General features: G+C 39.2%; 1 protein-coding gene across 9 annotated transcripts in view; it reads right to left on the bottom strand.

Moving 5' to 3' along the window:
- The window catches only part of DST (dystonin), a 425,915-nt gene that overhangs the window by 56,641 nt on the left and 354,517 nt on the right, over window positions 1-14,757 (bottom strand). For 7 of the 9 annotated variants that reach the window (XM_040983580.1, XM_040983578.1, XM_040983576.1 and 4 more), the window contains 6 exons: window positions 14,421-14,587; window positions 11,340-11,499; window positions 10,802-11,128; window positions 10,217-10,301; window positions 8,908-9,149; window positions 7,823-8,029 (listed from right to left, as the gene is read on the bottom strand). In XM_040983580.1, coding sequence (XP_040839514.1) covers window positions 7,823-8,029; window positions 8,908-9,149; window positions 10,217-10,301; window positions 10,802-11,128; window positions 11,340-11,499; window positions 14,421-14,587 — 1,188 coding nt within the window. The remainder of the gene's footprint in view (window positions 1-7,822; window positions 8,030-8,907; window positions 9,150-10,216; window positions 10,302-10,801; window positions 11,129-11,339; window positions 11,500-14,420; window positions 14,588-14,757) is intronic. The other 2 variants (XM_040983583.1, XM_040983579.1) reach the window with 1 other exon arrangement.

The following is a 14,757-nucleotide window of genomic DNA, read 5'->3' on the forward strand; positions in this document are numbered from 1 at the left end:
TGATACCTAACAATGGCCTCAATTGAAAGAATTACTGGGGAACTGATTCTGTAGATATTCAAGTCCATTACTGTCAGAATTTCTAATTTTTCAAGAAGAAATACATATTGTGATAGAGGAAAAACTAACTGAAGGGAGAAAATGGTAGAAACTAGAAACCAGATAAGACAGTAATCCATATATTCCAAACTCCATCTGACAATATGTGGACTCACAGAAAAGTGAAGTAGATTATCTTTTCCATATTCCTCATTGTAAGCATACCTAAAAGCCCTTGGGAACACATACAGAAAAGCTAGCAAAGTATAGAGGAGGCAGAAGTGATGCAGGTCTTGGCATCCAAGGAAGATCAAGACAGTGAGTTCTTGAGTTTTCTGGGTCTGTTTTGTTGTTGCTGTTGGGCAGGGCTTAGAAGGATCATTCTAGATATAGCAGAAATTGGCACCCCGGAAATAATGAGCACAAAGCCACTAGCCAAAACTTGCACTATATAGACAAAGAACCTGAAAATTACCCAGCACCCAAGATAGAAAAGTATAGATAACTATAACCATTCCAGCCCATATATCACATAAAAAACCCGTGGCAGGAATGGTGTCAGAGATGGTCTGGTGGAAAATTTACATTGCCAGCATTGCTCAGTGTCCCACTAGGGCAGCAACTCACACAGTGCTTTCAACACAGACCATGTGGAAAGCTGGGACTCCCAAAACACCCTAGAAGGCATGAGCAGAGCTCCCCAAGGTGCCCAATAAAACTGAGTGGAGAGCCTGGTCTTCGGCCTTCATTCAGAGCTACTTCAGCTCCTTCTGAGAAAGTTGTCTCATAGAAAGCAAATTAGAAAAGTTTAAGATCCAAGACTTTCCATTTTCTAAGACCCAGAAAGATCTCAAACTAAATAAGACAATCAGATATGCACTAACACCTAGCTAATCCAAATGTCAAAATTATCTGAGAAATAGTTTAAAACAGCTTCAGAAAGTATTTTTGGATGCCTATAATTGACATGAAATGAAAAATTAAAGGCTTGAGCAACAAAATAGAAAACCTCTCCAAAACAAACAAAAAATGCCACAGAAGAAAGAACTAAAGGAAAATTTTAGTGGATGAGCTCTATGGATGGAGAAAAGCAAAAAGCATCAGTGAAGGGGAAGATAACAGCAATACAAACGTCCTCAGCCAAATAACAGAGAACAGACAGAGGGAAAGGACAGCCTCCATGACCTGTGCAACTCTAACAGAAGATCCAGCTTTCACATGCGCAGAGTCCCAAGGGAGAGGCGCCAACTTGTGCCTGCAAAACTGCTCTGAAACCATTCAAATGATAAAGTTGCAAAAATGGAGAATAATACCTGTGTCAGGAGCCAGAAGGGGTGTGGGAGCAAACTGGGAAAGAACGGGTATGGTTAAAAAAAGGGGGGCAGTGTGGGGGATCTTTTGTGGTGATTTAAAAATGTTCTATAGCTTAACTACACCAATGTCACTATCCAACTTGTTATACTAGAATTTTACAAGATGTTACTATGGAGGCATAACTGAGTAAAGGGGATGGTTGGCTCTCTGTATTTCTTACAACTTCATGTGAATCTACAAATGCTCTGAAACAAGTTTAATTGCCACTAATTTAAAAAACCCTCTGTAGGTAAACTCTCACCTATTGATGCCAGTTTTTTGTTTTGTTTCTATATATATTCTCACCAGATTGCTATTACACTAATTGATAATCCCATCAACACATGGGATATAATTTATTTCTTATCATTTGTCAAATTTGTAGGTGGACTTTCTTTAATTATAAGAAAACCAAACCTAATTTAATAATTTTTCAAATGGGACTATTTGTGATCAATTATTTATCACTTTGAAAACAGAAGGAAAAAAGTCCACTGATTGATTTAGCAACTTTTGTGCAGAAGGAATCCCCAAGAAGAGGAAGTAATGAGACTTCTATGTGTGGATTATTTGTTTTCAAGGCATATGCAGTGATGCTGCAGGAAGAACTTGACCATGTTGTTGGGATAAGCCCAAGAAAAAACAGTGCAGCCCTTTCTACCTGAGTGTAAACACTGCAATATTACTGAAAATAATAAAAAAAAATTACCACTTAGAATTTTTTTTCTTTTATTAGCCCTTGGAAAACTGAAAGTGAACACCAGTCTCCTTACTTGTTAACAGTATGACATTAAATTCAGCCCATTAATTGCTAATATAACTTTAATATCCTTCCCATTAAAAAAAAAAAGAACAGGAACCAACAAAAAACAGCAGGATGAGACCTTCTAAACTGCCAAAATAGAAACCTGAAACTCAAACACACTGTGTCTTTAACCTAGTCAAATATTTGCTCTGCTAAGGGAAAACAAGACTTCAAGCAAGAAAAAAATCCTTTCTATCTTTTGAGAAAGTTAAAAAATTAATTTAGCAAATATTTACTATGAAACAACAAACACTTAAGTCACAGGGTCTGCATTCATCAGTCCAGAGTAAAGCAAGGCCTTTCAGGTCTGTGAGTCATCAAACGACTAGCTAACATGTGTATTTCTAAGGGGCCATAAAATGGTTCATAGTTCATGGAACAACAGGGTGGCCACATTTCTAAACCAAAGTTTAAGACATTTGTTTACTGCTTCTATAAATAGCAACAAATGAGTTGGCGAAGCAGCAAAGAAAATCAATCCTGTGACTACACCACTAGCATCCCCTACAGACACCAGTTCAAGTCTTAGTCATTCTACTTGTGATCTAGCTCCCTATTAATGCGCTTGGAAAGCAGCAGAGCAGGGCTCAAATCTTTGGAACCTTTAACCATGTGAGGGACCTGGAAAGAAGCTGCTGGCTCCTAGCTTTAGACCTGTCCTGGCCACTCTGGCCATTTGGGGAATGAACTAGTGGATGGAAGATTTCTGTTTCTATTTCTCTTTCTATAATTCTATCTTTCAAATAAAAAACAAATTAAAAAAAAAGCAAAAATTGAAGTGAACTGTTGATAATCTCAGCATTCATAACTGCATTTTGGAAAATACTTTCACTGTTAGAATCTCCGGGAGTATAACCTTCAACTTTACCTGGTAACTCCAACAATAGCTGAGTTAAGATTTCAGAAGTTTCTTAAAACTTAACACAAAAAGTTTCCTAAAAATCAGTACAAGACATGTTAAGTGGTCATCTCTAAATATTTCTGTAAAATATGTTCTAGAAAAAAAAACAGCCAGCATTCTGCTAAACACACTGTGCTAAATTCTTTAACATGCAGTATCTCCCTTAATCCTGACAACAATAAAAGATGCAGGTATTAACGTGACCTTCATTTACAGACCAAAATACCCAAAGATTACCCAGCCAGAACATGTTGAAGCGGACAGTCTAACTTTGGTGATCTGACCTCAAAGATGTAATTTGTTTCTCACCGTATATTGTTTTTGTTAATGTTGGTTTTGAACTTCATGAGCTCAAAATATTGATGTGATTCCATAAAAAATGGCTGCAATACCATAACATCGATGAAGAAATCGATTTCAATTTAAAATGTAAACACTGCTCTATCTGCTAATCTGCTCTCTTACTGGTTCAGTGGGTTGCTCTTGTGTAGAAACAGGGTGGAGACAGACACAGAGTGGATAAGCAAGCCTTAACTTCAAGGACATCCTCTTTTACTCCCTTCCCCTAGCTAGGGATCTTCTCACTTTGGATAAAGAGTTTCCTTCCACTTTACTTCTCATTACTCATAATATAGCTTTTTTTTTAGGCCTGCAATACCTGGGTGTTCTAAGGAAAAAAAAAAACCAAAAACCACTTCAGCTGGGGATGTCTCCTTCTGCTCCCGTGTAACACACAGACTAGATTTTTCACCAGAGCTGATGCCTAATGACGCCATGAACTATTTGTTTAAACTGTGCCCAAACTACTAACTCATGGGCCTTTACATCAGGGTTATCGTGAGCCCCATTAAGCCAAGCAAAGAGACCTGTTAGAGTCCCAGGAATTCTCAGGAGGATACACATAGTTCAGCAGCTTCTGACATCTGTACATTCATTAAAAGCATAGGGACAATGAACTGATTTAAGGTTTAAACAACAGAGGTCTGAATTCAATTTACAAGGCTGTACCTCTCTTAGGAAAAACTGTCTTTCTTCATTCCCACAGGGCTCCTTCAGTTTATTTTGCAAGGAGAGAGAAAGCAACAGAGATTTGCTTCTTTGGTGTAGATTGAAAATGCAAAGCTACACAACACATAATTTCTAACACAGAAAAAAGCAATGTACTGAAAAGGACGCTGCAGGACTCAATGTCACCACTCACTAAACTGCCAAGTTTCATGCAGAATTTTACTGCTTGTGTTAAAGGTAATGAATAGATCCAACTGCTTTAAGGAAGAATAGCCTCTTCAGCGTATCAATACCTGTACATTGATAGAATCAAATTGGGGAGCTCTGTGGCCTGGTAGTACTGAGGGCATACTGTCTCCACTCATTTGCCCATAATTGAGGCTGTTTATTTATTCCCTAAATAATGACACACCATTTAAATTCACATAAGGTCCTTGCCCCAAAGTTTCAAAATTTACCATTGTATCTTTTCATAACTGTTCTTGTGATAGGACTAACACAAAAACCCAATCATATCAAGTCAGGAGTCTTAAAAGCTAAATTTATATAGTTACATATACACTTCTTTGTTCTTCTCCTTTCAAGCTCTAACTTGTCCCCCACCATCTTACAGATATTTTTCCTGTTGAGTGATTTGAAGTCAATCTGTGCCAGTTACCACACTAGTTCAAAATTCTGTACACATTTGGCGAACTCCAAAAAAGGAGGTTATAGCATTGTACAGGTAGAAAAGCAACCTTAATTCTGGGCAATATATGAAATATCTTGAGAAATATTTGCTTGGAAAATACAGAACTTTCAAAATCCAAGTTTTGCTTCACCAAATCATTCTGGAAAAAGCTACAACTCTGTAAAGTCTGAAATGGTCAAGTCATGTGCAGAGCAGCTAGCTTCACCCTGTCACTTGGGGGTGGGTGTGGGAATGCTGCAGGGACAGGGCTGGGAAGAGCTGCAGTTGATAAAACAAACTGGACGTGACTAAAGGTGTGTCTAGGAAGATGAATGGAGGGCAGGTCATGTCCATATTTCACACGGAGACAGAGAATGGTAGATAATTTGTTTATACAGCACAGAACACACAATATAAAACACGTAGCTAATGTGCCAGTCTAAAGACACTTCTTTTTTTCAGTAGCTCTCTTTTCAGAGTTCATGGGTTTACTACCATTGTATAAAATAAAAACCACATTTTGTTACCAAACTTTAGTCCTAATTCCAAACATCTTTGAATAATTTCAATGATACATTAGCTTCTCTATAAACTTGGAAACTGAGTTGAGAAGCTTACCACTTCAGTGTAAAACTAAATGTCTGTTGAGCCAAAAAGACATGTTCCTACTCTGTCCTTAAACCTTGCTCTCGAAGCAAAGTTTCCTGATCCTTTTGGTGCTACATTTTCATGCCCCATAATCCTTATAGTTAGAAATAATTTAAATACAAGGTTTTATTTTGTGGCAATAATGTCATTTTCCTTCATATCATTGAAGAAGGTAAGAAAAAAAAAAGGAATCATCTTCCAGGATATTTCCTCAGTATGGAAACTCCAAGGCACCAGAGTGTGGAAGAGGTGAATGAAAGCTGAATTCTAGTCGCAACACTGTCGCTTACTAATTGTGGGATCGTGGGGAAGTCCCCTTTCCAACACATACTATATTCCTCTCAGCTGTGTGTGTGTGTAATTAGCCTTACTGGAGCTATGTCACTAGGCAGGTATCTGAAAAAAATGTAGATACAAACACACACATAAACAGTGAAACGTTACTAAAGGCATTAATATTAGCTGCATAATCTAATGATATTAAGATTATTACTATATACACTCTGATCATTCTCTTCAAAGGAAGTTATAAAGGATACAGCTCAAATTCTTTACATCTTCTCTGTGTGTATCAATATATGTGCGTTACCTTCTGCACATCTTACAAAAAATCTTGCAATTTTTCTATAAAGACTCCTTTACCATGTTAAAAAACATAATAACCACTGTTTTCCCAAATGATACATGTTTTAGGTTGTAAAAGACTTATATTAATCTGGTTATTATCGTCTACTTTGGAGATGATTTGCAAGACTTTGAATAAAACTGGGCTAGTTGATCATGAAACACATTAGTCTCCTAACTGATCCTAACTCAATCTGTGACCTTGCTCTTATGATGTCTGACTTTACTGAAGGAATCAACCATAGTCAATGTCCATGAAAATTTTACTTTCAAGAGCACTGAACAAAAGCCAGCACTGTGATACAGCTAGTTACGCAGGTGCCTGAAATGTTAGTATCTCACATGGGTACCAGTTCATGCCCTGGATGCTCTACTTAGGATCCAGCTCCCTGCTAAGGGTCTGGGAAAATAAGTAAAAGATGGCTGGTATGTTTTGGTCCCTTCTACCCATGTTGGAGACCTAGAAAAAAATCATGGCTCCTGGCATTAGCCTGGCCCAGCCCTGGTCATTGTGGCAACTGGGAGAGTGAACCTAAGGAGAGACTGAGGCAGTGGAGAGACAGAACTTCTGTCTTTTGTTATTCTTTCTCTCCTTAAAAAAAATAAAGGAATATTTGTTTTTGCTGCTTGGAACAGTCTTAAGTGCTAGTTCTGAAATGTTGAAACAAATGTCAATAACAACAACAAAATCAGTACTTTGAAATAGCTGAACAAACTTTACAAATAAACACACTTTTCTCCCTATAATAATGAAGCATACAAATTCCTTCCAAACTTTAAAAACACAGCCATGCAAATATTTTCCCCAGGCATGAATGCCCTCCCTCACAAAAAATTTCTTAGGGCTTTTGCTATCGTTGCATTTTATCAGCTTGTGGGATTCTAGGGCTCAGCACCAAAATGAGAAGAGCATTATGCTTTAGGGCTACATGAATTATAGTTTTACAGCAACAACAGAAAATTAATTTTGGATGCTCCTGCAGAGTTGGCTTGATTTGTGTTTCTTGCCTTTGGCTTGTGTTAGTAAAGGCTGAGTCACACACCTTCCCAAGCTCTGCTCTGAAAGCACATTGTACCAACCCTCTGAAAGCAGTCCCGTACCAACCCTCGCAAGAATAAGAGTCTGATTTAATGTAAACACTCACAGAGATTCCAATAAAAGTTCATCAAAACACGAATTATAAACTTCTATTTTCAGGAGCCTACTCATTGCCTCCAGTTTTCTGTGGAACTAAGGCTAAGGATTGGGTGCCTATAAAACTCAGGGAATATAAACTCTGCATGAGTCGTAGACAGGTCAGAAGCCATAATATTTTCCCCTTCAGTCATCGTTGGAAAATATGTTCCACTACCAACGAAACTGTTTCCTTTTGAAAAACAGTACTTTCTCACTCTTGCCATTGCTGTATGTAAATGAGCAGTTCATAGTAGTTTACAGTTTAAAACATTAACTCACATGCAGCTTAGACTTACACAAGTTATACAAATTAATATTGGTTCTACGTAGATGTGTAGACAAAAAGCATTTTGTTTGGAAAGCCTGATTCAGGACGGGGAGGCCTGCAAAACAGTGAGGCAGATGGCTGGGAACAATGTGCAGATTAGCCCTGCCCCAGCATCCAGATCCAGTCAAACTTTATTCAAATCCATCCTTTCATTTTTGAAGCACAAGAAATGAATGAGAACGCTGCTCACAGGCATCTTTGTTCAGGTAAAGGCTCTGAGAACAGCTGGTGAAAATGTATTGCCTCAACAACAAGCCACTTGTCCCTACCTGCTGTGATCTCAGAATGGCAGCATCGATCTCCTCCACCTTCTGAGTGATGGTGTCACTGACTAATCGGTAGCGCTCATTGTCCTCCGATACCATTTTCTCCAGGCCTTCTCTTGCCCTCCATGGCACCAGTTCCAGCAAAGCACTGCTCACTTCATTAAGGGAGTCCAACAAAGCCTTGTTGTTCTTTGCTTCCTTTTTCAGTTCCTGGAAACACACAAAATAAGTCAGTTTGAGCAGGTTTTTGCTTTTCACTATTTGTAGGGATAAAGGCCTGGGTATTAGACTTTGGTTTCCTAACTTTCAGCTGAATTAAATAAACTGGTTATTTAAAGCTGTTCTGCAAAATGAACATGTTTCATGAGAGATTCAAGGGACAATTCATCGGTCAACACTACAGGACTTTATCGTTAAAATTCAATATAAGTGTTCAAAATCTGGGAGACAAAACCAAGCTAGTTAACGAGTATAACTCTCTGCTTTCTGGGAACCTCTAAATAATCAGGTAACAAAAACAATCACACAGAATATACTCCTAGCCAGAATGCAGAGGCTTTCAAAACGAGGACACACTGGTTTTAACTTGCTCCCACTGAATCACAAAAGGCTCCGTGAGCCTGAACTCACAGCCTCCCCTTCACCCACACGTGGTCATTCTTCAGGGATCATAGAACACAGGATGATTCCTCTGAAAAGACGAATGAGGAGCCTGCAGCATACCACTCTCGTGATATAACTTGGAGAACCTAGCCCCTGCGACAGTCATCTCACCGAACTAGGGCTATGCTAGCCAAATTATGTGTGTCTTTGAAACAATTATTTTCATGCCCCACACCTCTGCTTACTGTTTTCATGGGTTCCGTCTCTTGTGTAAACTAAACTCTCAACTATAAGGCTCTTGAAACAAGTTATAAATCACTTTTCCAATCTCTAGGTTCCTAATAATCTCTTAGTAGACTGCTGGTTTTTGTTGGGTCCCTGCCCACCAAGGCATCTTTCAGCACACTAGCAAAGACACAGGACAAACGCAATTTCATTGGTGTGTGAGCAAGACTCCCTAACAAATGGATCTGAAATATACATACTTTTTGCCTCACTTGTGCTTGGCTTGCCGCTTCTCCTTTTAGAACCTGTGTTTCATAGGTAAGCAATTCCACCTCCACTTTGTCCAGCCAGGTACATAGCTCTTCATGTGTGGAGTGCAGTCGCCTGGCAAGCTGGAGTGCCTGCTCCAGAGTCTTGTCCACATCCGTGCTCAATTTTGTAATGTCTTTGTATCTCGCTTTAATGGCTTCCAACTTATCTTGAATTATTAAAACTTCATCACCTAAAATATCAAAGGCATGTTCTTCGTTTATGAATCTAAAAGGGTCTCTTCACATATTATACACTGATGATATTGGGGGAAAATGAATTGATTTATCTAAAGATGATCTGCACAGGAGAAGCATTTTTCTAGACTTCATTCTTGTGCAGAATTTCAGGTAAGTCTTGACAACTTAAAATGTTAAAGACGGAAAAACAAAAAAAAAACCCTGGAAAAAAGCTAAGCGATCTATTATGTGGAAAGGATAAAGCAGTTATGTGGCCAACAACTTAGCACCTGTCTGAATGATGCTTTCAATTTCCAAAGCATAAAGGGTAAAAATGGCCTGGGATTGGTTCCTGAAGTCTACTGACTTCCTAGCTGAAAAGCTGGTTCACTTTGGGTAAGAGACCCAAGCCCTCCAGGATTGTTTGCTCATCAGGAATCATCTGCACCTTGTTTTCAGACACACAGTAGACTGCAGATTTCTACTACAAATCTCAACATACTGTGGTAATTTTTTCCAACTCATAACCAAATGAGAATTGTGCCCCACCTACATACACAGATTGTTGAATTATAATAAAGGGACAGCGAACCTTCCCCATGGTCAGAGGAATCACTAAAGGGAGTAGGCCCTGGGAGCTGTTTTTAAAGCTCTGCATGTAAATGTTAAACCAAGTATCTGTTTTCATAGCATGGCGAAATGAAGCCTGTATATAACCCAAACATGTGTGTCACTGAGATGCAATTCATCTTAAAATTCATTTAAAAAAAAAATGTCTACAACCTACGTGTTCATCTGCCTTTCACAAGTGGAAAATTAACGTAACTCTGTCGTGGGCTTCTCTCCTGTGCCAAAGCACATCCACGCTATGAGTAATACACACAATGTCCATCAAGGACTCAAGTGAGATCATGAGAAAAAAGTGAGATCATACTCCAATGGTTCCCTCACCCCACAACCTCTAGACTGTTCTTCAAAACCTTCTCCAGGATTTCGTCCCCTCCTCCTACACCCACATTACTTTGGGAAGCAGGGCGGAAAATGCTGAGTGTATGATAATATGAGTTGAAAGAAAGCTCACCTGTGGTTTGTTTCAGGAGTTCTAAACCATTCAGTAATGCCTGATCTACATTTTGCTTCCTGAGTAGGATGTCCTCTTGCAGAACCTAAAAATGTAGGTACCATTTTGACATGAGAGTGGGAAGGAATCTAGATCAACATTAGATTTAGCTGACCTCAGAGGACTACAATCAAATCTCATAGAGAGATGTATTGTAATAGGCAAATGGTGTCTTCAAACACAAGCTTCCTCCATATTTCAATTTGCCCCATGTCCCGTGTTTATCTACCGTTAATTCAAAGCATTCTTTTTTTTCTGGAAACACTGATGGACCTAAGAAAATGAGCTACACCTAAGTTCCAGAGAACTGGCCAACTACAGATCATGATATAAAACAATAAAACAACAAAATTAAAAGTGAAAAATACCCAGCTAACTGGACAAATCCCATCTCTCTTTGGAAGTGACTTCATTGCCAGTAACCTATATACTAGAGTTGATTCACCTAAATCATAAGAGGCATAAGCAATAAAGAAATAAGGAAGACTGAGAAAATAATGACAAAAAGATGAATAAAATAAAATAAAACAAAATAAATCCAAATACCCGAAGTTCAGATTGTTGTTTCCATAGCCCCTCAGTGCTATAATCCTGGACTGAGAGCTTGCTGAGCTTGCCATGCACTTCATTCAGCCAGTTCATCAGCTCAACTTCATCTTCCCCAAAGATCTTAGCATTGCATAAGGCCTGCTGGAGGAGCTCAGACCTGCTGTGACTTTTCTCTTGGATCTCAATGTACCACACTTGAGAGAAGTCTAGTTTGTTCTGCACCATATCTTTATCCTCCCTGGAGCTCAAAACCTTTAAGGACTGGCCAATGCTAACGGCTTGATGCAAATGTTTATTGTGATTGATGATATCATCTTCCAAAGCCTAAATGCAGTTGAAAAACAGAAACAAGAAAAACAAAAAGGATGGAAAACAGAAAAATGAAAACATAAACAGAACTAAAAAAGATGACATTTGAAATGAATTTAGTTTCTAAGTATGTATAACATAACAACAGTACGGAACTCAAATTTGTGTGTCAAAACCACAACATAAATAGAAAGCTGAGTCTTCCTGATTGTGACTTGTATCTTACTTTGTGCTGTGCAATTTGCTCCTCCAGTTTGGATGCCTGCGTTCCGATGGGCTCACAATTGGCCAGCCTCTTCTCTATGGTTGTGAGCCACTCATTCAGCGGTTCTAAGGTTTCATGAAATTGCTGTGCTACCACAGAGATACCTTCCAACTGACGATTCCTACAGACGCGCCAAGATAAAGGTCATTTAGGGATGAAGAATGTGTGAAACATTCCACAAAAATCTTGAGTAATGCTCCTGCATTTCATTCTAAACATTTTTTTTTGGTACAAATAGTTTAATGTTAAAATTTAAATCTCTAACATAAAAGACATGCCAGAATAGGTCTTCTATTAATCAGGATTAAAGATGAGCACTCCGTCCTCAGTTGCATGAATCTCAAGGAAGTCTGAAGTAATCTTTCGCAATAACAATGATAGCAATGATTATAGTAATAATTACAGCAGTGCTGTAATAACAGCAGCAACAAAACTAGAGTTTTTGGATAGCTTTCCTGTGCCAGGCCTGTTTTACAGGCTTTATATCTTAATTTCTTTTTAAAAAACATTTTGTATTTCTATTTGGAAAGCAGATTTACAGAGAGAAAGAGAAACAAGAGATAGATCTTCCATTCAGTAGTTCACTCTCCAAATGACTGTAACCAGCAGAGCTGAGCCGATCTGAAGCCAGGATCCAGGAGCTCCTTTTGGAGCTCCAATGCAGGTACAAGGGCCCAGGTACAGGACTTGAGCTCTTCTCCCCTGTTTTCCCACGTCACAAACAGGAAGCTAGATTGAAAGTGGAGCAGCTGGGAAACAAACTGCCACCCATATGGGATGCTGGCATTACAGGTAGAGGATTAGCCCTCTATACCACAGCAACAGATCCTATGTATCTTTTTTTAAAAATCATTTATTTCTATCAGAAAGGCAGATATAAGAGAGGAGGAGATTCATAGAGGAAGATCTTTCCACTGATTCACTCCCCAAGATGCCCCAAGTGGCCAGAGCTGAGCTGATCTGAAGCCAGGAGCCTGGAGCCTCTCTGAGTCTCCCACTCGGGTGCAGGGTCCCAAGGCTTTGGGTCATCCCCAGCTGCTTTCCCAGGCCACAAGCAGGGAACTGGATGGGAAGTGGGGCTGCCAGTATTAGAATCAGAGCCCACATGGGATCCTGGTGTGTGCAAGATGAGAACTTCAGATGCTAGGCTACTGTTGCAGGCCCTGATCCTTTATAACTTAAACGTAACTGGAGTACTATATATGGAGACTTTTTTATTCCAAAGATAAAAAGAATGCATGTTTATCTTTGTCCCTGCTTATTGGAATTAGCAGTATTCACTAATATGTAAATGCACGGTGTCAAGAGCAGTATTTACAGTGTTACAGTTTAAAATATCACAAACACGGCAGAAGCATTCCTGGAATTTTACTTGTCAAGTTTTAGAAAAAGACAATGTGGAGCTGGTGAAGAGACGCGGCCACCTAAGCCTCCACCTGCAGCTGTGGCATCCCATACCGGTGGTGATTTGTGTTCTAGCTGCTCTAATACTGATGACCTGGGAAGGAAGCAGAGGCCATCCCAAATCCATGTGGGAAATCCAAGGGAAGCTCCTGGCTTCAGCTCAGCTCAGCTCTGGCCACTGTAGTTATTTGGGAAGTGAACCAGCAGATGGGAGATCTCTCTCTCTCTCTCTCTCCTTCCTTCTCTCTCTGTAACTCCGCCTCCCAATAATAAATCTTTAAAAATAAGGTAAAAAGAAAATGACACTGTTTCTTCAGCTGCAGAAGAGCCATGTATAAAATCTGCTTTTACTATCCACAGCTTTCTCCAGCACATGTGAATATGCTGGGCTATAGCCAGAGTAGATTATTCAGTATTAAATCCTAGAAGTTATCTCCTTTTTTATTTATAAAGGCAGAATTACGCAGAGAGAGATGGCTTACTCTTCCAACGGCCTAAATGGCTGGAGCTTAGCCAGGGAGAAGCCAAGAGCTTCATTTAGGTCTACCATGTACATACATGTAGGGGCCTACTCAGGCCATGGTTTAATTCTTTCCCAGGTGCCTTAGCAGGGAGCTGAATCAGATGTGGAGCAACCAGGATGCAAACCCATGCCCTTATGGGATACCAACACTGCAAATTGTAGTTTAACTGATACAGCCACAGTGCTGACCCCATAAATCCTGGAAGCCACTTCTACTGAAATCAAAAGTTGCTGTCATCTTTACTTCCTGTTATATTTGATTCTTAGGAAAATGACAGAATTCAGAATATTAGTTGAAAATGGGGACAAAGAGAAAATTGGCACAAGCCACTGAATGTAATTTCTGTAACATTACAACTTATGCTTATATTTTTAAAGCTTTCAGTTGAAATACACTGAACCCTCCAAAAAAATTGCAATTCACACTAATTAACTTTTGAATTACTTATATGATTCTTCCATGTTCAAAGCTCTAGTCACCTAGAATCATTCAAAGTAGCTACTTCGTACTTGGATGTAATATATTGCAGTTTAAATTATGAGTCAGAGATATAGGTGAACATAATTATTACCAATACACTCTTCACTAAATCCCATTGTGAGGAAAGACAGCTGATTATAGTAGTAAAGCTGAGATCAAGTCATTCTTTCATTTTAAAAAATGTACTGCAAGTGCCTTGCAGCCAGGCCACCAAGCCCTGCAAAGCTGTGTTGTAGGCTTCTCTGCCTTCATGAAGTCAGGACACGCTTTCCATGGCCATGCTGCATGCCAACTCTTAACATCTCAGTGCACAGCTGTGCCATCTCCCTGCCCCTAGAGGAAGTTCTACCTCATGTTTCCACAGCACAATGTGTTTTTTTTTCCCTTCGGAACATCATATTTACCATCCCTTTAAAATGACTAGGGCTCTATTAGAATGTTCCCTACCCGAGGATAGGATACCCTGAGGATACCAGCTCCCCCAAGTGACCCAAGCCCTAGTTCTGTGACTGATCCATGTCCACACACACAATGAACATGAAAATAACATGTTAAGAAAAGTATTACCAAAACATGAAATCTCAATATTAAGGCTACTGCTACTCTTTCCAGTAAGCGGAAGGAATGAAGCTACCTTGTTTCAGCTTTATTAAGTAAGGCCTCCCATCGGCTATCCAAGAGACTCAGCTGTTTCAAAATTTTCACTTTGTCTGCAGGTTCTGCTGTTGCAGCAATTTTTTCTCCTTCTCGTTTGATTACCTCCACGGTAGATTTACGGTCATCCAGCAATCTCTGCAGAAGCTTGAGATAAAGTATGAAAAAATTTTAAAATGAAGGGAATAATTAGATAAATCTAATGCTAAATGAATTCTGAGTATTTCTGATAGGTGACAAAAATATAGATTCATATGGATGTGCATACAACAGGATCTGAGAGGAAATTTTTTAAATGAATGATTTTGTTGAATGAA

This window comes from Ochotona curzoniae, unplaced genomic scaffold, assembly GCF_017591425.1.
Source record: "Ochotona curzoniae isolate NIBS_2020 unplaced genomic scaffold, NIBS_Ocur_1.0 contig_3819, whole genome shotgun sequence".
Classification (NCBI taxonomy): Eukaryota; Metazoa; Chordata; class Mammalia; order Lagomorpha; family Ochotonidae; genus Ochotona; species Ochotona curzoniae.